The sequence below is a fragment of the Nerophis ophidion genome, linkage group LG13 (genome assembly GCF_033978795.1).
Source record: "Nerophis ophidion isolate RoL-2023_Sa linkage group LG13, RoL_Noph_v1.0, whole genome shotgun sequence".
In the NCBI taxonomy this organism is placed as follows: Eukaryota; Metazoa; Chordata; class Actinopteri; order Syngnathiformes; family Syngnathidae; genus Nerophis; species Nerophis ophidion.
Window position 1 is genome coordinate 48,869,389 of NC_084623.1, and position 24,317 is coordinate 48,893,705.

Here is a 24,317-nt window from a genome sequence, read left to right on the forward strand (position 1 = left end):
CACTAGCGCCCTCTACCACCAGGAGGCGGGAGTCATTTAATGACTCATATTTGACACACGCAGCTACGGTATATTAATAAAACTATTCTTTTTAGCATAATCAATAGCTTGGACCTTAAATCCTACTGAATAGCTCTTAATCTTCTTCCCTTTATGTGATTTCAAATTATTGAAACAGCCTCCAGTTTGAAAATGATGACAGGTGAAGTGTCAGTCGTGACGTGACGAGTTTGACCCGGTGGAAATTCTAGGCATATGCTAATTATTTTTGCGAAACGAGTTTGACCCGGCGGAAATTCTAGACATGCGCTAATAAAAATAATATTTTGCGAAACGAGTTTGACCCGGCGTTAATCCTGAGCCGGCGGTAATGTTAAGCATGCGCTAATTATGTTGCGAAATGAGTTTGACCCGGCAGTAATTCTAGGCAGGCGCATAATATATACCCAAGGAAATACGGTATGAAATTGCATGCCTTTTTATCTTCAATAGTATCCATTATTGCAACAAATATCACGGTATATTATCATACTTTCCAAACGTTTTTTTTGTCTAAGTAAAAATGAATACTGAAATATCTGCTTGACATATGATTTTACAGCAAACTACCCATCAAATTAATAATAATGGAAATAGATTTTACAGTGTTCTTTGCAGAATATTACTGTAAATCAAGGGTGTCAAAAGTGCAATCAGGATGAGTTTGCTGTGTATAAAAAAGAGCAGAAATTTTTGAATGAAAGAAACTGCTGTTCTAAATGTGTCCACTAGATGTCTTAATAGCAATTCTTTGTATCGTCGTAGATTATGCTACATATGTAAAAAAAAAAAAATAATCACATTATGTTAGTGCACCAGTCGAGGAAATCGAGCCAACTATATAAATAACATCCTGTAATTTGATTTTGAAATTATTTTTTTAAATCTTGACTGATTGAAAATGAACACCAAATAAATGATCAAATAATTTATTCCGAAAATATAAATAATAACAAATATAGATAGAATACTAAAAACGCATCATGTAAGTGTAAAAAAAACCCAACCAATAACATTATGATTTGTACATTTTCAGAATGTTCTTGTTCTATTTTTGAACAGAGAGAACAATCGGAAGTTGTCTTTATTTTAAAGTTTTCGTGCCGGGATTTTACCAGTCCGGCCCACTTGGGGGTGGATTTTTTTCTAGGTGGCCCTCGATCTTAAACGAGTTTGAAACCCCCGCTGCTGTAAATTGTACATAGTTTTGTGTAATGCAGTACACGATACCAGGGGGTGCAAACATCTTGACTTGGGGGCCGCAATGGCCTAAAAAAATTTGGCCGGTGGCTGAAAGCCAACTGCATGTAAAGTAACTATATATATATATATGTATATATATATATATATATATATATGTATATATATATATAGAGGTGTGTGTGTGTATATGTATGTATACATATATATATATATATATATACTGTATATATACTGTGTGTGAGTATATATATACACACACACATATATACGTATGTTTATATGTATATATATATATACACACACATATATACTGTATATATGTGTATATATATATATACTGTGCATATGTACATATACATAATTTGTATATGTGTATATATATGTTTATGTGTATACATGTATGTATGTTTATGTGTATATATGTTTATATATATGTGTATAAACATACATATATGTATGCATGTATATATATACATTTGTGTGTATGTACATACATATATATATATGTGTATATGTATGTATAAGTATATATATATATGTATGTATATATATATATATATATATATATGTATGTATATATATATATATATATATATATATATATATATATATATATATATATATATATATATATATATATATATATATATATATATATATATATATATGTGTGTGTGTGTGTGTGTGTGTGTATGACTCCTGCCTCTTGTTTACTTACTTGATGACCTCCTTAAAGTTTTGTAATCAATCAGAATTTTTAAGCGGCTAAAATGCGCCAAACCTGGATAAGTGTGAAAATAGTGTTATGCATTTTCCCATCATGCACTCCAATCTATTTAAATGGGTGTAATTTTCATTTATTTATGTTGTTTTGACATTTTTCATAATATCCACAATGCTCAGTGAGCAGGTTGTGTTACATGTCTGTTGACCTTGAGGTTAGTGATTTTTTTCTTTTGCACCATGACTAGGGAAGGTTGTTTAAATTGTGTAATATAAGTCAATTCTGTGCTATTATTCTTTTATTACTTTCAAAGATCATAGACCTGATTTAGTCACATTGTCCACAAGATGGCAGCAAATATGTGATATTCAGAAATTGTCTGGACACCCCTGCACTAGAATAGTAACAATATAATATATCTATGGCTTCCTTTTTAAAAAGCAAGAATTTTGTGCAGGGTGGTAGAGGTGTGCCTTGTGTCAGACTAACTAAAGGTCACAAACAAAGCCGAACAAGAGCCGTCGGACAGCGAATGTCCAATGAAAGGCATCCCGATGAAGTTCCCCTTTCAGGCCACTTTAGGAAGACTTTAGTTGTGTCACCTCAGGCTTGAGTCTCCGTGTAGCAGCAGACTGTGAGCATACGCCGCACACCTGCTCTGACCTCCTGAGGCACAGCGAGCCTCCAGATAAGTAAGGAAGGAGATAAAGTCAGGGCTGCGTGCGTGGGGAAAGTTAGATAAGAGTGGGTGTTCTCGGAGCTGCAGGGAAAACGCTTTGGAAGAAAATTAATGGCTGGCGCTGGAACAAAAGCTCAACTCTTGAAAAAGTTTAGAAACTTTTGCTCCACGAATTCCTCTCATTAATGTCACATTTTCATATGTAGCTTTAAGGGAGAGCTGCACTTTTTTGGTGGATTTTTTGCCTTTAATTCGCAAGAGCACATGTTTTTCTTGTTTTTATGTATTCTAAGTCGTAATATACGGCTAGTAAGAGGTGGCTAATTGTAAATCCCTCTAAAAAGCATCCAAAACCCGCCAACATTACTCCATTTACATGTCATAACCTGATTATTAAAGGCCTACTGAAACCCACTACTACCGACCACGCAGTCTGATAGTTTATATATCAATGATGAAATATTAACATTGCAACACATGCCAATACGGCCGGTTTAGTTTACCAAATTGCAATTTTAAATTTCGCGCGGAAGTATCATGCTAAAATGGCGCGGTGTGATGACGGTTGTGCATGACGTCATGCATTGCAGACGACATTTTGTTCCAGCACTGTTCACAGCTATCAGTCGTCTCTTTTCATCGCATAATTCCACAGTATTCTGGACATCTGTGTTGCTGAATCTTTTGCAATTTCTTCAATTAATAATGGAGACGTCAAAGAAGAAAGATGTAAGTGGGAAGCGGTGTATTGCGGCCGCCTTTAGCAACACAAACACAGCCGGTGTTTCATTGTTTACATTCCCGAAAGATGACGGTGAAGCTTTACTATGGAACAGAGCGGTCAAGCGAACATGGTTCCCTACCACATGTCAACCGGCAGGTATCGGTGAGAAAATGGTGGTAATAAGTCGGCTCTTACCGTAGACATGAGCGGAGGGCTTGCGTCGTTCCTCCTGCAGCTGTCAAAGAGGCAGCTGCATACTCTGTTGCCTCCTCCCACCGGCCGCCCCCGACCGTCGGATGCTTCCACCGTGGAGGAGGGAGAAAAAAAAATCTCAGCCTGGCCCCACAGCCTTTGCCTCGTCGAGAAACGTGGCTTCCCTCGGAGACACTGGCGGTCAACACACCCGTGGCCACATTCTCCGACTTTCAGGCTGTACGGGTACGACCATATAATCTCACTAAAACACTAGTAACACAATAAGCAGATAAGGGATTTTCCCGAAATATCATAGTAAATTTGTCTAATAACATCTGAATCGCTCTCCCGTCTAGTTTTTTTTTTCCTAGTCCTTCACTCTCACTTTCCTCATCCACGAATCTTTCATCTTACATCCATTAATGGGGAAAATCGTCGCTTTCTCGGTCCGAATCGCTTTCGCTGCTGCTGGCCATGATTGTAAACAATGTTCAGATGTGAGGAGCTCCACAACCCGTGACGTCACGCGCATATCATCTGCTACTTCCGGTAAAGGCAAGGCTTTTTTATTAGCGACCAAAAGTTGCAAACTTTATCATCGATGTTCTCTACTAAATCCTTTCAGCAAAAATATGGCAATATCGCGAAATGATCAAGTATGTGGACCTACTATCCCTGTTTAAATAAGAAAATCTCATTTTAGTAGTCCTTTATCCAAGTATTGGTGATGTTGTTTTTATAAGTGCTAACGCAGACACATAGAGATCACATTGAGTCAACTAGCTTATGCTGCTATATTGTTAATTGTAGATTATAAAGCATGCCTCTCAACTGTAGAGTATAAAGATGTGGCCATAAACCAAGAACTTGGTCAACTTTGACACTCAACTTAGATCCGGAAATGGCAAGAAAGACACAAAAAATGCTTGTATGGGGCTGCATATTTATTTGTAACCCTTTGTGGGAATTATTTAGAGACTTCCTTTTACTGCCATTCAAATTTGATCTTTTCAGTACAGAAAAGAACAACATTTTGTTGTTAATTATCATTATTTCTTCATCAAAACAGGAAGATTTAAATATCCAATAAGTCGGCACCCCAATGAAAGTAGACATTGTACAGTAAGTGATTGTTTTATGTTGGCAGTTTGTATTTCTTGTTTAGCATTATCACTTAGCAACACTGCCACTAGCTGGATCTGTTTATCACTCAGCTTCTAAAATGTGAAGCTCATCCTCCATATACTCAGGCTCAAAAATCTAAGGTTTTGGATCGTCATTTGTCCCAAAGTAGTCGTTGGCTCTAATTGCCCCCGCCACGACTAGTAGTGTTATCGTTGAAGGGGAAAAAAAAACAAACCTTGTGATGCGTCTCTGAATCAATACGCCGCCTTATGCTTAAAATCAACAAAATGCGTAAATATTATGTCAATATGAATGTGCCAGTTACTACATTATATAAAACGTTGATGGAGGCTTTTAAATGTTTTCTAGAGCGCTTAATAGCAACTCATTAGCTCCTTTATTAGCTTACTTTTTTAATGTTTTTGTACGAGTTGGAGGGCTGTTTGTAACAATGAATTAATATGAATATACATGTATGAAGATTCTTCTCAATTGACTATGCAGTTAATTACTATATCCTTGTCGCTTTCACCTCACTCGCTCAGCTTCTGTCTGCTCCAATGTCTCAACCTTCCTTCTTTCTCCCTTCCAGAAGCAGGAGTTCATCCTCAGTATATTCAGCTTCAAAAAGTTAAGGTTGCAAATCGTCATTTGTCCAAAAATAGTCGTCTTCGTTGTCTGTTAGCGAATCTGCCACGATTAGAAGACACACATGCCTTTGTTTCAGGAAGTCGGACACACAGTTGTTGCCAGAAATCGAAAATGGAAACGGAAATCAATGCACAAAATTTCTCATTAGAATAATCGAAATACGTAAATATTGAACATGTTACATATTGTTACGGCCATGACGGTTACTACATTTTATATATGTACTTGCAGTATGTATATTGTACATATTGCATATTAATATGTGTATGTTATTAACCTACATTATATATACACTTGCAGCATGTATATAAAACGTTGATGGAGGGTTTTGAAGTTGTTTTAGAGGGCTTTGCAGGCTATAAAAGTTACTCACATGAGCCACATTTATGGCGTTGTCGCTTTCACCTCACTCTCTCGGGTTCCGTCTGCTCCAACGTCTCACCCTTCCTTCTTGCTCACGTCCATAAGCATTAGTTCATCCTCAGTATATTCAGATTCAAAAAGTTATGGTTTTGAACCCTCTATTGTCCAAAAATTATTGTTTGTTAGCGAATCTGCCACGATTAGAAGACACACACGCCTTTGTTTCAGGAAGTCAGTTGTTGTTGCTAGAAGTCGGAAGTGTGTTGCCATGGAAACGGAAAGCAATGTGCTGAAACGACCAACATACAGTAAATATTCTATATATTACATATTGTTATGAAGGTGTATGTTAGTACATTATATATAGACTTGCAGCATGTATATAAAATGTTGATGGAAGGTTTTGAAGTTGTTTTAGAGGTCTTTGCAGGCTATAACAGTTACTCACATGAGCCACATTTATGGCGTTTTCCCTTTCACATCACTCTCTCGGCTTCCGTCTGCTTCAACGTCTCACCCTTCCTTCTTGCTCACTTCCATAAGCATTAGTTCATCCTCAGTATTTTCAGCTTCAAAAAGTTATGGTTGTTAATCCTCATTTGGCCAAAAATGGTCGTCCTTGTTGTTTGTTAGCGAATATGCCACGATTAGAAGACACACACGCCTTTGTTTCAGGAAGTCGGACACACAGTTGTTACTAGAAGTCGGAAGACGATAATGGAAACGGAAATCAATGCTTAAAATGGATAATTAAAATGATCAAAATATGTAAATATTGAACATATTCTATTTTTTACAACCGTGACGGTTATTACATTTTATATATGTACTTGCAGAGTGTATATTGTACATATTACATATTGTTATGAAGGTGTATGTTACTACATTATATATAGACTTGCAGCATGTATATTAAACGTTGATGGAGAGTTTTAAAGTTGTCTTACAGGCTTTGAAAGCTACGACGGTGACTCACATTAGCCGCATCTGACAGGTGTTTTTATCTATTAAAACGTTCCACATTTATGGCGTTGTCTCTTTCACCTCACTCTCTCGGCGTCCGTCTGCTCCAACGTCTCACCCTTCTTTCTTGCACGCTTCAATAAGCAGTGGTTCATCCTCAGTATATCCAGCTTCAAAAAGTTATGGTTTTGAATCCTCAATTTTCCAAACATTTTTTGTTTGTTAGCGAATTTGCCACGATTAGAAGACACACACGCTTTTGTTTCAGGAAGTCAGTTGTTGTTGCTAGAAGTCGGAAGTGTGTTGCCATGGAAACGGAAAGCAATGTGCTGAAACGACTAAAATACAGTAAATAGTCTACATATTACATATTGTTATGGCGGTGTATGTTACTACATTATAAATAGACTTGCAGCATGTATATAAAACGTTGATGGAAGGTTTTGATGTTGTTTTAGAGGGCTTTGCAGGCTATAACAGTCACTCACATGAGCCACATTTATGGCGTTTTCCCTTTCACCCCACTCTCTCGGCTTCCGTCTGCGCCAACGTCTCACCCTTCCTTCTTGCTCTCATCTTTCATGATACTATTTCCATGAGCACTTGTGGTAACGGTGTGGCTATGTATGTGTGTAGTGTGCATATATATGTATATATTTATCATTTATTTATATACAAGCTCATTAAGTTTGTACATAGAGTGAACAAGGAAGTTCGAGCTCAGAGTAATTTATGATTTAAAGAAAAGGGGTGGGATTGAATAAGTGTATACTTCTTCTCACTCCTTTTCAAATATGTAAAAAAAAAAAAAGAAAAAAAAAACAAACAAAAAAGTCGAATGCTCATTTGTTTTTTTTATTCTTCATTGTTTTCATTTTGTTATAATAGCCGTTAAGGCTATAGCACTGTATTGGATCATGCTTGCTCTTGTTTGTTTTGTTTTGTTTTTTGCATATTTGAAATAAAAATATATCAATCAATCAATCTAGAAGCAGTAGTTCATCCTCAGTATATTCAGCGTCAAAAAGTTATGGTTGTGAATCCTCATTTGGCCAAAAATAGTCGTCTTTGTTGTTTGTTAGCGAATATGCCACGATTAGAAGACACACACGCCTTTGTTTCAGGAAGTCGGACACACAGTTGTTACTAGAAGTCGGAAGACGATAATGGAAACGGAAATCAATGCTTAAAATGGATAATTAAAATGATCAAAATATGTAAATATTGAACATGTATTTTGTTACAACCGTGACGGTTACTACATTTTATATATGTACTTGCAGAGTGTATATTGTACATATTACATATTGTTATGAAGGTGTATGTTACTACATTATATATAGACTTGCAGCGTGTATATTAAACGTTGATGGAGAGTTTTAAAGTTGTCTTACAGGCTTTGAAAGCTACGACGGTGACTCACATTAGCCGCATCTGACAGGTGCTTTTATCTATTAAGACGTTCCACATTTATTACGTTGTCTCTTTCACCTCACTCTCTCGGCGTCCGTCTGCTCCAACGTCTCACCCTTCTTTTCTTGCACGCTTCAATAAGCAGTGGTTCATCCTCAGTATTTTCAGCTTCATAAAGTAAGGTTTCGAATCGTCAATTGTCCAAAAATAGTCATGTTTGTTGTTTGTTAGCGAATCTGTCACGATTAGAAGACATACACGCCTTTGTTTCAGGAAGTCGGACACACAGTTGTTACTAGAAGTCGGAAGACGAAAATGGAAATGGAAATCAATGCACAAAATGGATCATTAAAATAATCAAAATACGTAAATATTGAACATATTCTATTTTGTTACAACCATGACGGTTACTACATTTTATATATTTACTTGCAGCGTGTATATGAAACGTTGATGGAGGGTTTTAAAGTTGTCTTACAGGCTTTGAAGGCTACGACGGTGACTCACATTAGCCGCATCTGACAGCTGTTTTTATCTATTAAGACGTTCCACATTTATGGCATTTTCTCTTTCACCTCACTCTCTCGGCGTCCGTCTTCTCCAACGTCTCACCCTTCTTTCTTGCACGCTTCCATAAGCAGTGGTTCATCCTCAGTATTTTCAGCTTCAAAAAGTTATGGTTGCAAATCGTCAATTGTCCAAAAAGATTCATGTTTGTTGTTTGTTAGCGAATCTGTCACGATTAGAAGACATACACGCCTTTGTTTCAGGAAGTCAGTTGTTGTTGCTAGAAGTCGGAAGTGTGTTGCCATGGAAACGGAAAGCAATGTGCTGAAGCGACTAAAATACAGTATATAGTCTACATATTACATATTGTTATGGCGGTGTATGTTACTACATTATAAATAGACTTGCAGCATGTATATAAAACGTTGATGGAGGGTTTTGAAGTTGTTTTAAAGGGCTTTGCAGGCTATAACAGTTACTCACATGAGCCACATTTATGGCATTGTCGCTTTCACATCACTCTCTCGGGTTCCGTCTGCTCTAACGTCTCACCCTTCCTTCTTGCTCACTTCCATAAGCATTAGTTCATCCTCAGTATATCCAGCTTCAAAAAGTTATGGTTTTGAATCCTCAATTGTCCAAAAAATTTTAGTTTGTTAGCGAATCTGCCACGATTAGAAGACATACACGCCTTTGTTTCAGGAAGTCAGTTGTTGCTAGAAGTCCGAAGTGTGTTGCCATGGAAACGAAAAGCAATGGGCTGAAACGACCAACATACAGTAAATATTCTACATATTACATATTGTTATGAAGGTGTATGTTACTACATTATATATAGACTTGCAGCATGTATATAAAACGTTGATGGAGGGTTTTGAAGTTGTTTTAGAGGGCTTTGCAGGCTATAACAGTTACTCACATGAGCCACATTTATGGCGTTGTCGCTTTCACCTCACTCTCTCGGCTTCCGTCTGCTCCAACGTCTCACCCTTCCTTCTTGCTCGCTTCCATGAGCAGTAGTTCATCCTCAGTATATCCAGCTTCAAAAAGTTATGGTTTTGAATCCTCAATTGTCCAAAAATTGTTTGTTAGCGAATCTGCCACGATTAGATGACACACACGCCTTTGTTTCAGGAAGTCAGTTGTTGTTGCTAGTAGTCGGAAGTGTGTTGCCATGGAAACGGAAAGAAATGTGGTGAAACGACCAAAATACAGTAAATATTCTACATATTACATATTGTTATGAAGGTGTATGTTACTACATTATATGCAGACTTGCAGCATGTATATAAAACGTTGATGGAAGGTTTTGAAGTTGTTTTAGAGGGCTTTGCAGGCTATAACAGCTACTCACATGAGCCACATTTATGGCGTTGTCGCTTTCACCTCACTCTCTCGGGTTCCGTCTGCTCCAACGTCTCACCCTTCCTTCTTGCTCGCTTCCATAAGCAGTAGTTCATCCTCAGTATTTTCAGCTTCAAAAAGTTATGGTTGTGAATCCTCAATTGTCCAAAAATGTTCGTTTGTTAGCGAATCTGCCACGATTAGAAGACACACACGCCTTTGTTTCAGGAAGTCAGTTGTTGTTGCTAGAAGTCGGAAGTGTGTTGCCATGGAAACGGAAAGCAATGTGCTGAAACGACTAAAATACAGTAAATAGTCTACATATTACATATTGTTATGTCGGTGTATGTTATTACATTATAAATAGACTTGCAGCATGTATATAAAGCGTTGATGGAAGGTTTTGAAGTTGTTTTAGAGGGCTTTGCAGGCTATAACAGTTACTCACATGAGCCACATTTATGGCGTTGTTGCTTTCACCTCACTCTCTCGGCTTCCGTCTGCTCCAACGTCTCACCCTTCCTTCTTGCTCACTTCCATAAGCATTAGTTCATCCTCAGTATATCCAGCTTCAAAAAGTTGTGGTTGTGAATCCTCAATTGTCCAAAAATTACTGTTTATTAGCGTATCTGCCACGATTAGAAGACACACACGCCTTTGTTTCAGGAAGTCAGTTGTTGTTGCTAGAAGTCCGAAGTGTGTTGCCATGGAAACGTAAATGAATGTTGCTGAAACGACTAAAATACAGTAAATATTCTACATATTACATATTGTTATGAAGGTGTATGTTACTACATTAAATACATACTTGCAGCATGTATATAAAACGTTGATGGAGGGTTTTGAAGTTGTTTTACAGGGCTTTGCAGGCTATAACAGTTACTCACATGAGCCACATTTATGGCGTTGTTGCTTTCACCTCACTGTCTCGGGTTCCGTCTGCTCCAACGTCTCACCCTTCCTTCTTGCTCACATCCATAAGCATTAGTTCATCCTCAGTATATCCAGCTTCAAAAAGTTATGGTTGTGAATCCTCAATTGTCCAAAAATTATTGTTTGTTAGCGAATCTACCACGATTAGAAGACAAACACGCCTTTGTTTCAGGAAGTCAGTTGTTGGTGCTAGAAGTCGGAAGTGTGTTGCCATGGTAACGGAAAGCAATGTGCTGAAACGATCAAAATACAGTAAATATTCTACATATTACATATTGTTACGAAGGTGTATGTTACTACATTATATATAGACTTGCAACATGTATATAAAACGTTGATGGCGGGTTTTGAAGTTGTTTTAGAGAGCTTTGCAGGCTATAACAGTTACTCACATGAGCCACATTTATGGCGTTGTCGCTTTTACCTCACTCTCTCGGGTTCTGTCTGCTCCAACGTCTCACCCTTCCTTCTTGCTCACTTCCATAAGTATTAGTTCATCCTCAGTATATTCAGCTTCAAAAAGTTACGTTTGTGAATCCTCATTGTCCAAAAATTATTGTTTGTTAGCGAATCTACCACGATTAGAAGACACACACACCTTTGTTTCAGGAAGTCAGTTGTTGTTGCTAGAAGTCCGAAGTGTGTTGCCATGGAAACGTAAATTAATGTTGCTGAAACGACCAAAATACAGTAAATATTCTACATATTACATATTGTTATGAAGGTGCCTGTTACTACATTATATTAATCATTGCAGCGTGTATGCAAAACGTTTAATGGGTTTTGAAGTTGTCTTAGAGGGCTTTGAAGGCTTCAGTGGTGACTCCTATTCGTCGCATCCTTGAAGCATTTTAAAAAAAAAATCCCCCCCTCAAAATAAATAAATAAAAAATGGGATGTGTGTTCCTGTCTCTCATGATTGGGAAGGAAAAAGTGCAGTTCCCCTTAAAAGTGTCTTACGGATGAAGTTGTTTGCTTGTGTTGTATTACTATTAATACCGTAATGTGCAGGAAGTCGCGATGGAGAGATTATAGTGTGGAACGACAACACCGAAAAAGCTTTAAGAACCCTGCGGCCGCCAGCTCAGCATGAAGAATTCAGTAAGTAGCTCGGCCCCCACGTGCACGCAGACATGCGAGCGCAAACTAAAAAAGCACTTACACCACTTTCCCTCGTTCAATATTGTAAAATGTGTATACTTGTAAACAACGTCCTAGGAAATGCACGTGACCCCGGTGCAACACTGACTTAAATAAACGCCAGCAGAGATGTTCTAACATTTGTTCAGCAATAAATAACTTACTTTGCTTGTGAACATGACCTTTTTTTTTGGCTGATTGATTTGAAGGAAAGGAGAATTCCCTCGATGCCGTCACCTGCTTGAAGTTTTTGCAAGATCGTACGTCAGCACAAATAGCAACTGGTGAATATTTATCCGTCCTTCTGTTTGTCTTTATGCCCGCCTGTGTTTCTTCTTCCTTCTTCTTCTTTTGTGGGGGAATTTCATCCACAATCCCTGTTTGAGACGATTAGAGGCCGGATTTTCCCTTTTCTGTGCCTTCTAAATAGTGAAAAACTGCTAGTAAGAGGCGGCGAACAATGCAGATAATGGGGATTCCCCTATTCCGCCTATAAAGCCCTCTAAAAAAAATCTCAATTTCTTTAAACATGCTGTCGGGTTTAAACACTGATGACATCCATTAAACAAGACAAAAGGCAAAGAATCAAACAGAAATAATTAAATTTGGACTCAGATCTGAGGAGAGACATGGCCACTGTACTCTCTGTACAGTCCTGCACCACGCTCTGCCCCAAGATTGTACTCCTCCTTCTTTATTTGACTTTCTTCCCCCTCCTTCCCATAGCTGCTTCCTGGGGGAAGTGGGCCGTAAACAGCATTGCCTTCGGCTACCAAACAGTTAGAAGAGAGTTCGTCAAATAGTTCAAAAAGAGTCTCATAAAATAGTTCAATGAATTGATTAACGTGGACCCCGACTTAAACAAGTTGAAAAACTTATTTGGGTGTTACCATTTAGTGGTCAATTGTACGGAATATGTCTACTAATAAAAGTATCAATCAATCAATCAATCAATCAATCAATCAATCAGGAGAGTCCCATAAAATAGTTCAAATATAGTTCCATAAAATAGTTCAAAAAGAGTTCCTGTGGAAGTTGGGCAGATCCCGCCATCTGTCCGCTTTGTAGTCCTAGTGGAGTTTTACGAGCATTCTTCTTGGAAGGTTTCAACCGTTTGTCTTCTTGTCCGGAACACAATATAATACAAAGTTTTTTGTGATAATTTAGAAACAATTATTCTAACACATGTTCTAAACAATGTGGTAACAGGACGATTAAATGTGATATTTAGAGTATCGTGCTTATTTTCTAGGCGCATTGATTGACTCTCGTCAAAAACAACAACCGAGGAGAGCACTTTCTGTGTTCGCCACCGCTTATGGAAAACTTTGCGAGAGCTTTGGATTGTTATCATGTTGCACTGCAGGTAACAATCAAAAAAGAACATACAACCTACAATATCCGCTCTCACTTGGATGCAGACGGAATGGATGGTTGTATCTTTCAGCACATGCGCTCTTTCTGAGCAAATAAATTCAAAATAATCCTTACTTTTAAAAAAAGGCTTCTTGGCGATGTTGCGATGGTCTTATGCTGCGTTCCATTTCATTGTGAGCCATAGTTGACCAACTTCTCGGCACAACATTTCTACTATACAGGTGCAATACATGATTTATGACTTAGTATTACCTTTTAATAATTCAAAGGCAATACAGGAGCTATTTTTTTTCTTACCAGCATTGTTACAGCTCAAGCTAGTTAGTAGCTGGCTACTTACCAGTGGTCGGAGGAGCAGTGTGAGCAAGGCATAGAAAAGTAGTTCCTCTGTGTTAGCTCTCACAATAACAGTGTCGCTATACTGTAGCTTGGTTAGCATGCTGGTCACTGCATGTAAATGGAGTGTTGTTGGTGGTTTTCGGATGTTTCTTTAGACTGCTTTATAGTTGGAATAGATGAATCGCCATTACCTGCATTGTTAGCCGCCTAGTACTAGCAGTTTTTCACTTTTTAGAATGCACAGAAAAGGCAAAGACATAGGTTGTAACTGTTGTATATTTGTTGGTCGTATGATTGTTGATGAGCCAAGAAGACGCCAACAAGAAATCGTCGAACAAAAAGCTTTATTTGTTTTATCGAGCCTCAGACTGGAGCGGAAGCTCCAGGAGAAAGAGTGGGCCTGATTACTCCTCTTCTGTCATCTTGGACAACTGTCCTTAAATACTTTTTACACAAAGACCCTTACTCTTTGTGGTTCTAGCTTTGAAAACAATCAGTCTGGCCAGTCAGACTTTCTTTGACATTATTCCTCTGATCAGTTTGAGTCAGGTGACCTCCAGCACTATCCTCTACTCCTACCTGTGGGGGGTTCCTACCAGATGTTGCTAATGTTTTTATTATCACTCCTGAACTCCAAACCTGCATTCCTGTAGGATTACAATTTTCCGGGGACAAGAGCCACCCCTCTCTGGAGAGTTTGGGATGGACATCTGCTCCTTTGAAGTTATCTAAGGGCATATTTCCGTGACCAAATACAAACACACGCTAGCTCACAATCATATAAATAAATGGTACACGGTATAATTCACCTCATCGTCTTGTAAATGATAGGCAAAATTCCCCCCAAAACTAGAGTTTTTCTTTAAGTTTATGAATACTAAAAGTTATTTTTGACATTTGAATTGCTGTAGGTAGTGCAGACTTGGTGTCATGTGGCAGTTCTGGACTGGTCAGATTCTGGAATACAGTTAATGGGCGTCTCCTGGCACAGTTCGAGGCTCACAACAGACAACCAGGCCCTGTTGTCATCATGACTGTCAGTCCCTGTGGAACATTTCTAGTCACAGCAGATCGAGACTGGAGCGGAAGCTCCAGGAGAAAGTGTGGGCCTGATTACTCCTCTGCTGTCTTCTTGGACAACTGTCCTTAAATACTTTTTACACAAAGACCCTTACTCTTTGTGGTTCTAGCTTTGGAAACAGTCAGTCTGGCCAGTCAGTCTTTCTTTGACATTATTCCTCAGATCAGTTTGAGTCAGGTGACCTCCCGCCCGTATCCTCTACTCCTACCTGTGGGGGGTTCCTACCAGATGTTGCTAATGTTTTTATTATCACTCCTGAACTCCAAACCTGCATTCCTGTAGGATTACAATTTTCCGGGGACAAGAGCCACCACTCTCTGGAGAGTTTGGGATGGAAATTTGCTCCTTTGAAGTTATCTAAGGGCATATTTCCAAGACCAAATACAAACACATGCTAGCTCACAATCATATAAATAAATGGTACACGGTATAATTCACCTCATCGTCTTGTAAATGATAGGAAAAATTCCCCCCAAAAAGTAGAGTTTTTCTTTAAGTTTAGGAATACTATGGTTATTAAAAGTTATTTTTGACATTTTAATTGCTTTAGGTAGTGCAGACTTGGTGTCATGTGGCATTTCTGGACTGGTCAGATTCTGGAATACAGTTAGTGGGCGTCTCCTGGCACAGTTCGAGGCTCACAACAGACAACCAGGACCTATTGTCATGACTGTCAGTCCCTGTGGAACATTTCTAGTCACAGCGGATCGAGAGGGAACCATCAGGACGTGGGACATCAAGGTACCGTACTGAGTCTTCATTTTAAGTAGAGATTTTGAATCGTGTAAATATGAGTGCCAATGGTTGTTTGCACCGATTCACGTAAAATCCAATAGTGCCATTTTTCGGTACCTAGTTTGCACGTCGGCCCTTGGCGATCACTCCAGCAGCACTGAGAGCGGACTCAGCCAAAGTAACTAGTTAATGTTGCAATTTTAAATGCCAACAAAGAAACCGACTCAAAAAAATATGCTCCAAAGTGAGTAAAATAAGGCTCCACTGTTCCAAAAATGTGCTCGCTTGATGCTAATATGCATTGGCTTTACTATTAGGTGAAGTGAATTATATTTATATAGCGCTTTTCTCTAGTGACTCAAAGTGTTTTACATAGTAAAACCAAATATCTAAGTTACATTTAAACCAGTGTGGGTGGAACTGGGAGCAGTTGGGTGCCCAACGACACAACGGCTGTGTCTAAGATGGTGCAAGTGGGGATCGAATCTGGAACCCTCAAGTTGCTGGCACGGCCACTCTACAAAAAAAGAACAATAGTGTCACAGTGGCTTACACTTGCATCGCATCTCGTAAGCTTGACAACACACTGTGTCCAATATTTTCACAAAGATAAAATAAGTCATATTTTTGGTTCGTTCAATAGTTAAAAAAAAATTACATTATAGCAATTAGGTGATAAAACATTGTCCTTTACAATTATAAAAGCTTTTTTTTTTTTAAATCTACTACTCTGCTTGCATGTCAGCAGACTGGGGTAGATCCTGCTGAAACCCTATGTATTGAATGAATACAGAATCGTTTTGAATCGGAAAAACATGTTTTTTGAATCGAGAATCGAATCGAATCGAAAAAATCGATATATTATCGAATCGTGACCCCAAGAATCGAGATTGAATCGAATCATGGGACACCCAAAGATCCACCGCCCTAATATATATATATATATATATATATATATATATATGTATGTATGGATGTATGTGTGGGAAAAATCACAAGACTACTTCATCTCTAAAGAACTGTTTCAGGAGGGGTTCCCTCAATCATCAGGAGATTTTAATGGAAGCATTCACATACAATGGTTTATATAGGGCACAGAGTGGGTGGGTACAGGCAGGCGTAGGGGCGTGGTGATTGGCTCATGTGTTGCCTAGGAGGTGTTTCCGTCTGTGACGGCATGCTGATATGATTTCGCTGCACTTGTTGAGAGATGACAGGTCTGGGTGATATATAATAAACAGTTTCTCTTTTAAGCATAGGTTGCATCTTTAGAATAATTATGTATATATTATCATCATAACTATATGCTTAAGGGCCGTTACTATAAAGTATTGTCAATTTGTGCTGAAGCGTTTTTTCTTTATTTGTGCAGAACTAGCAATCTGAGAGATTGCTTGCCTTTCTTTCCTATGAGTGTTCTGTCCAGATTCCGCATGCTGACTGCCAAGGCCAATCATTCTGTTCTGGGACCAGCACAAGAACAGACTGGGCGATAGCACCAAGTGTCAACATATTAGCATTTTTGTATTATCATATCTTGAGTCGAGTCCACTCCCCCCTTTCCCTCAGTCACAATGATGTAATCGGGATTTCCCTACTAAATACAGGAGGCACGCGGGCTGTTCTTTAGAACGTTGTTTGGATCTGTAACTAGAGTACAGCCCAAAACACGTGTTTCCTAATGAGCCATATTTAAACCTGTGTCTGCTTGGTTCCTTGGTTCTTGTCTGATTAATAGATGTTTGAACCTGACACATCTTTTATTACCACTCTTGTAAGGCCTTACAGCAGTGGTAATAACTTGCAATTACAGATGTAGCGAGAAACTGTAGTTACTGACAGTGGTTTTCTGAAGTGTTCCTGAGCCCATGTGGTGATATCATTTACACACTGATGTCGAGTATTGATGCAGTACAGCCTGAAGGATCCATTCAATGTTATACATGCGGGGATTTCTCCAGATTTTTTGAAATTTTTGATGATATTACAGACCTTAGATGGTGATATCCCTAAATTCCTCGCAATAACCGGTTGAGAAATGTTCTTAAACTGATGGTAAATTTGCTCACACATTTGTTCAAAAAGTGGTGACCCTCTCCCCATCCTTATTTTTGAATTAGCATCAAGCTAGTGCATTTTTAGAGAAGTTGAGCCTTACTCGACTAAACGTGGAGCGATTTTTTTTGAGTCAATTTAATTGCCGAGATGCGAAGAACTGAGTTGGCAACCGGGCGTGACCAGGTATCGAAACATGGCACCATTGAATGTTACGTGAAACAGTGCCAGGTAGGACAAGCAAAAAAAAACACCCAAAGGATTGGTATCAGAATCGGCAGGATAAAACCCTGATCGGAACATCCTTACGGACAACATAGACGTTTGGAAGGGTGCAATAACAAACACACATAAAAAATTTTAACCGAAAAATCGACTACATGAACCAAAGAGTGACACGATCAAAGGTTTCTATACTGTCTGGTACCTCAGAGGCCGTTTGACTTTTCCCATTATTACAGTCAAATAACCCCTCTCATGTATCATTTCCATAATATCCAGTCCTCGAGTCTTTGTCGCTGTTCATGAGAGGAGGCGAATTCAGATCGTTGAAGCTCATATTGCTCCCAGTTTAATTTATGCAAATGTATGTGTGGAAGTCAAGTTGAAAAAGCCGGGCATGCTCAGCGCTCTGGTTGAAATCCTGTCCCTCGGCAAGTGTGCTTTGGGATCAACTGCATGACTTGAACGTTTGCACTGTGATGTGCTTGCAGACGCAAGTGCAGCTCACCCTGGCAACTCCTTACATTTTGTCCTAATGACAACGCACGGGCTAAAAAATAGCTTCATTTGGCAAGTAGTTCGTATAAACTTGACGACAACGGTGGGATTTCACGAGACAACAATGACAAAACAATAACTAGTAATGAAGGTCAGCATCTAATACTAGGTTTACACTGAAGTTGGGCAAATTGGATCAGATTTTTCCCTGTGGTTTAGAGTACAGGTGAAATATCAGACTCCAGTAGAAACGTTGAAGGAGATAGATACCTACATATATCCATATTTAAGCGTTATTTCTTTATATTCATAGTCATATTTGAAAACAGCTAGTGTTTTTCCATTTGTTTGTTTTTTTGGTTGTGAGCTAGTAAACTGTGTGTGTTAACGTTGAAGCTTTAGGAATGTAGGGAGTAGCTATACTCCCTTTTTATCTATTCCTGTCTCAGGCTAAGCAGAACAATAGATATGTGTATTTGTTCCGGTGGGTGGGGGCGAGGGAGATATTGAAGAAGACAGCGCTTCCGTAAGGTTTTCAGATCAACTAGGCGACGCGATTTGAATGTGTTGTTTTTTAGGTTGGTCTCTCCAAAGCTTTGGAATAAATTGCAAAATACCCATTCTGTTCCGGGTGATCATTTAAAGTCAGCTTATGTGTCATCAAAAGAATTTGGGATTGACCAGCAACTTAAATTCCCTCGGAGGAACATCTGGTCCAAACGCAACAACGTGCACACAGCCCAATGTGGCCTCAATGTGGCCTCAATGTGGCCCCAATGTGGCCCGATGTCACTTGCATGCGCAGTTCTATAAAAGTGAAAACAAAGGAAGTTGACCCGATTCTGTAAATGAACAGGGAAGTCGCTGCGATTACAGCTACAAATTAAAGTAGAATTTGCCACACCTAAAAAATGTGTTGTTGTTTTTTACATTAAAATAAGTTAAAGTAATATATTGTATAAATGGATTAATTATAATGTAGGATATTTGGGATGGTTTTAATCTTTTAAAGGCAACACGGACTTGAGCGTTGATCTACGTTAGCTTTTTTTTCTTCAACTCACTCACGTAAACAACTTACACAATGTATGCAACATGTAGGCAAATACGCCAGAGTGTACACATCAATTCTGGTCTTTCAATAATCTCTATTTCTTAGGAATAAAACAAAAAAAACGAAAAAAAACAAAACAAAACAAACAAAAAAATATATATATATATATTTATATATATATACAGTGGGGCAAAAAAGTATTTAGTCAGCCACCGATTGTGCAAGTTCTCCCACTTAAAATGATGACAGAGGTCTGTAATTTTCATCATAGGTACACTTCAACTGTGAGAGACAGAATGTGAAAAAAAAAATCCAGGAATTCACATTGTAGGAATTTTAAAGAATTTATTTGTAAATTACGGTGGAAAATAAGTATTTGGTCAACCATTCAAAGCTCTCACTGATGGAAGGAGGTTTTGGCTCAAAATCTCACGATACATGGCCCCATTCATTCTTTCCTTAACACGGATTCATCGTCCTGTCCCCGTAGCAGAAAAACAGCCCCAAAGCATGATGTTTCCACCCCCATGCTTCACAGTAGTTATGGTGTTCTTGGGATGCAACTCAGTATTCTTCTTCCTCCAAACATGATGAGTTGAGTTTATACCAAAATGGATACATGGATCATACAGCAGAGGAATGGGAGAATGTCATGTGGTCAGATGAAACCAAAATAGAACTTTTTGGTATAAACTCAACTCGTCGTGTTTGGAAGAAGAAGAATACTGAGTTGCATCCCAAGAACACCACACCTACTGTGAAGCATGAGGGTGGAAACATCATGCTTTGGGGCTGTTTTTCTGCTAAGGGGACAGGACGATTCATCCGTGGGAAAGAAAGAATTAATGGGGCTATGTTTCATAAGATTTTGAGCCAAAACCTCCTTCCATCAGTGAGAGCTTTGACTGGTTGACCAAATACTTAATTTCCACCATAATTTACAAATAAATTCTTTAAAATTCCTACAATGCGAATTCCTGGATTTTTTTTCACATTCTGTCTATCACAGTTGAAGTGTACCTATGATGAAAATTACAGACCTCCGTCATCATTTTAAGTGGGAGAACTTGCACAATCGGTGACTGACTAAATACTTTTTTGCCCCACTATATATATATATCATAGCCTATTATTTGCGCACTATTGACCAGTGATGCACCGAAAATCTGTCCGCCAAAAAAAGACATTTCTCACCGAAATCGAATGTTGTGGCCTGTGTCTCTCCCCAGGCACACGAATGAGGCCGATCGTTTTAATATTTTCTAATGAGTTATTAGAAAACCGTGATTGATAGATAGATAGATAGATGGATAGATAGATAGATAGTACTTTATTGATTCCTTCAGGAGAGTTCCTTCAGGAAAATTATGATTATGGTACTTTGACACTCCTCTCTGAGCTGCTACCTTACCGTGGTAGAGGAGTTTGCGTGTCCCAATGATCCTAGGAGCTATGTTGTCTGGGGGTTTTCATGCCCCCTGGTAGGGTCTCCCAAGACAAACAGGTCCTAGGTGAGTGATCAGACAAAGAGCAGCTCAAAGACTTCTATGGAATTACAACGAAATGAACCCAGATTTCCCTCGCCCGGACGTGGGTCACCGGGGCCCCGCTCTGGAGCCAGGCCCGGAGTTGGGGCACGATGGCGAGCGCCTGGTGGTCGGGCCTGTTCCCATGGGGCCCGGCCGGGCACAGCCCGAAGAGGCAACGTGGGTCATCCCTCCAATGGGCTCACCACTCATAGGAGGGGCCATAGAGGTCGGGTGCATTGTGAGCTGGGCGGCAGCCGAAGGCAGGGCACTTGGCGGTCCGATCCTCGGCTACAGAAGCTAGCTCTTGGGACGTGGAACGTCACCTCACTGGGGGGGAAGGAGCCTGAGCTAGTGCGCGAGGTAGAGAAGTTCCGGCTGGATATAGTCGGACTCACCTCGACGCACAGCAAGGGCTCTGGAACCAGTTCTCTCGAGAGGGACTGGACCCTCTTCCACTCTGGCGTTGCCGGCAGTGAGAGGCGACGGGCTGGGGTGGCAATTCTGGTTGCCCCCCGGCTCAAAGCCTGTACGTTTGAGTTCAACCCAGTGGACGAGAGGGTAGCTTCCCTTCGCCTTCGGGTGGGGGGACGGGTCCTGACTGTTGTTTGTGCTTACGCACCAAACAGCAGTTCAGAATACCCACCCTTTTTGGGTACACTCGAGGGAGTACTGGAAAGTGCTCCTCCGGGTGATTCCCTTGTCCTACTGGGAGACTTCAACGCTCATGTTGGCAACGACAGTGAAACCTGGAGAGGCGTGATTGGGAAGAATGGTCGCCCGGATCTAAACCCGAGTGGTGTTTTATTATTGGACTTTTGTGCTCGTCACAGTTTGTCGATAACAAACACCATGTTCAAACATAAGGGTGTCCATATGTGCACTTGGCACCAGGACACCCTAGGCCGCAGTTCCATGATCGACTTTGTAGTTGTGTCATCGGATTTGCGGCCTCATGTTTTGGACACTCGGGTGAAGAGAGGGGCGGAGCTTTCTACCGATCACCACCTGGTGGTGAGTTGGCTGCGATGGTGGGGGAGGATGCCGGACAGACCTGGCAGGCCCAAGCGCATTGTGAGGGTCTGCTGGGAACGTCTGGCAGAGTCTCCTGTCAGAGAGAGTTTCAATTCACACCTCCGGGAGAACTTTGAACATGTCACGAGGGAGGTGCGGGACATTGAGTCCGAGTGGACCATGTTCCGAACCTCTATTGTCGAGGCGGCTGATTGGAGCTGTGGCCGCAAGGTTGTTGGTGCCTGTCGTGGCGGTAATCCCAGAACCCGTTGGTGGACACCAGCAGTGAGGGATGCCGTCAAGCTGAAGAAGGAGTCCTATCGGGTTCTTTTGGCTCATAGGACTCCGGAGGCAGTGGACGGGTACCGACGGGCCAAGCGGTGTGCAGCTTTAGCGGTCGCGGAGGCAAAAACTCGGACATGGGAAGAGTTCGGGGAAGCCATGGAAAACGACTTCCGGACGGCTTCGAAGCGATTCTGGACCACCATACGGCGCCTCAGGAAGGGGAAGCAGTGCACTATCAACACCGTGTATGGTGCGGATGGTGTTCTGCTGGCTTCGACTGCGGATGTTGTGGATCGGTGGAGGGAATACTTCGAAGACCTCCTCAATCCCACCAACACGTCTTTCTTTGAGGAAGCGGTGCCTGGGGAATCTGTAGTGGACTCTCCTATTTCTGGGGCTGAGGTCGCTGAGGTAGTTAAAAAGCTCCTCGGCGGCAAGGCCCCGGGGGTGGATGAGATCCGCCCGGAGTTCCTTAAGGCTCTGGATGCTGTGGGGCTGTCTTGGTTGACAAGACTCTGCAGCATCGCGTGGACATCGGGGGCGGTACCTCTGGATTGGCAGACCGGGGTGGTGGTTCCTCTCTTTAAGAAGGGGGACCGGAGGGTGTGTTCCAACTATCGTGGGATCACACTCCTCAGCCTTCCCGGTAAGGTTTATTCAGGTGTACTGGAGAGGAGGCTTCGCCGGATAGTCGAACCTCGGATTCAGGAGGAACAGTGTGGTTTTCGTCCTGGTCGTGGAACTGTGGACCAGCTCTATACTCTCGGCAGGGTTCTTGAGGGTGCATGGGAGTTTGCCCAACCAGTCTACATGTGCTTTGTGGACTTGGAGAAGGCATTCGACCGTGTCCCTCGGGGAGTCCTGTGGGGAGTGCTCAGAGAGTATGGGGTATCGGAATGTCTTATTGTGGCAGTCCGCTCCCTGTATGATCAGTGTCAGAGCTTGGTCCGCATTGCTGGCAGTAAGTCGGACACGTTTCCAGTGAAGGTTGGACTCCGCCAAGGCTGTCCTTTGTCACCGATTCTGTTCATAACTTTTATGGACAGAATTTCTAGGCGCAGTCAAGGCGTTGAGGGGTTCCGGTTTGGTGGCCACGGGATTAGGTCTCTGCTTTTTGCAGATGATGTAGTCCTGATGGCTTCATCTGGCCGGGATCTTCAGCTCTCACTGGATCGGTTCGCAGCCGAGTGTGAAGCGACCGGAATGAGAATCAGCACCTCCAAGTCCGAGTCCATGGTTCTCGCCCGGAAAAGGGTGGAGTGCCATCTCCGGGTTGGGGAGGAGACCCTGCCCCAAGTGGAGGAGTTCAAGTACCTAGGAGTCTTGTTCACGAGTGGGGGAAGAGTGGATCGTGAGATCGACAGGCGGATCGGTGCGGCGTCTTCAGTAATGCGGACGTTGTATCGATCCGTTGTGGTGAAGAAGGAGCTGAGCCGGAAGGCAAAGCTCTCAATTTACCGGTCGATCTACGTTCCCATCCTCACCTATGGTCATGAGCTTTGGGTCATGACCGAAAGGATAAGATCACGGGTACAAGCGGCCGAAATGGGTTTCCTCCGCCGGGTGGCGGGGCTCTCCCTTAGAGATAGGGTGAGAAGCTCTGCCATCCGGGAGGAGCTCAACGTAAAGCCGCTGCTCCTCCACATCGAGAGGAGCCAGATGAGGTGGTTCGGGCATCTGGTCAGGATGCCACCCGAACGCCTCCCTAGGGATGTGTTTAGGGCACGTCCAGCTGGTAGGAGGCCACGGGGAAGACCCAGGACACGTTGGGAAGACTATGTCTCCCGGCTGGCCTGGGAACGCCTCGGGATCCCCCGGGAAGAGCTAGACGAAGTGGCTGGAGATAGGGAAGTCTGGGCTTCCCTGCTTAGGCTGCTGCCCCCGCGACCCGACCTCGGATAAGCGGAAGATGATGGATGGATGGATGGATGGTACTTTGACAATCTCACCAGTAACACCGCTCAATTCTTTATATTGTTACATCTCTAAAAGTCAGCTTTGTGTTACGGTTGACACAATTTGGAATATTATTAGTTATTACTATCACAATTTAAGCCTTTTCTCATTTCCTTATTTTCTCTATTTTTCCCTACATTTTTACGATTGTTTTTTTGTTTGCATGTATATC

At 41.1% G+C, this 24,317-nt stretch overlaps 1 protein-coding gene across 1 annotated transcript in view; it reads left to right on the forward strand.

The window, feature by feature from the left end:
- LOC133564047 (WD repeat-containing protein 49-like) overlaps positions 1-24,317 on the forward strand; it is a 115,520-nt gene that overhangs the window by 58,639 nt on the left and 32,564 nt on the right. Inside the window, exons 14-18 of the mRNA XM_061918129.1 lie at positions 11,875-11,964; positions 12,213-12,287; positions 14,631-14,822; positions 14,910-15,017; positions 15,351-15,541. Of these exons, the coding sequence (XP_061774113.1) occupies positions 11,875-11,964; positions 12,213-12,287; positions 14,631-14,822; positions 14,910-15,017; positions 15,351-15,541 (656 nt within the window). The remainder of the gene's footprint in view (positions 1-11,874; positions 11,965-12,212; positions 12,288-14,630; positions 14,823-14,909; positions 15,018-15,350; positions 15,542-24,317) is intronic.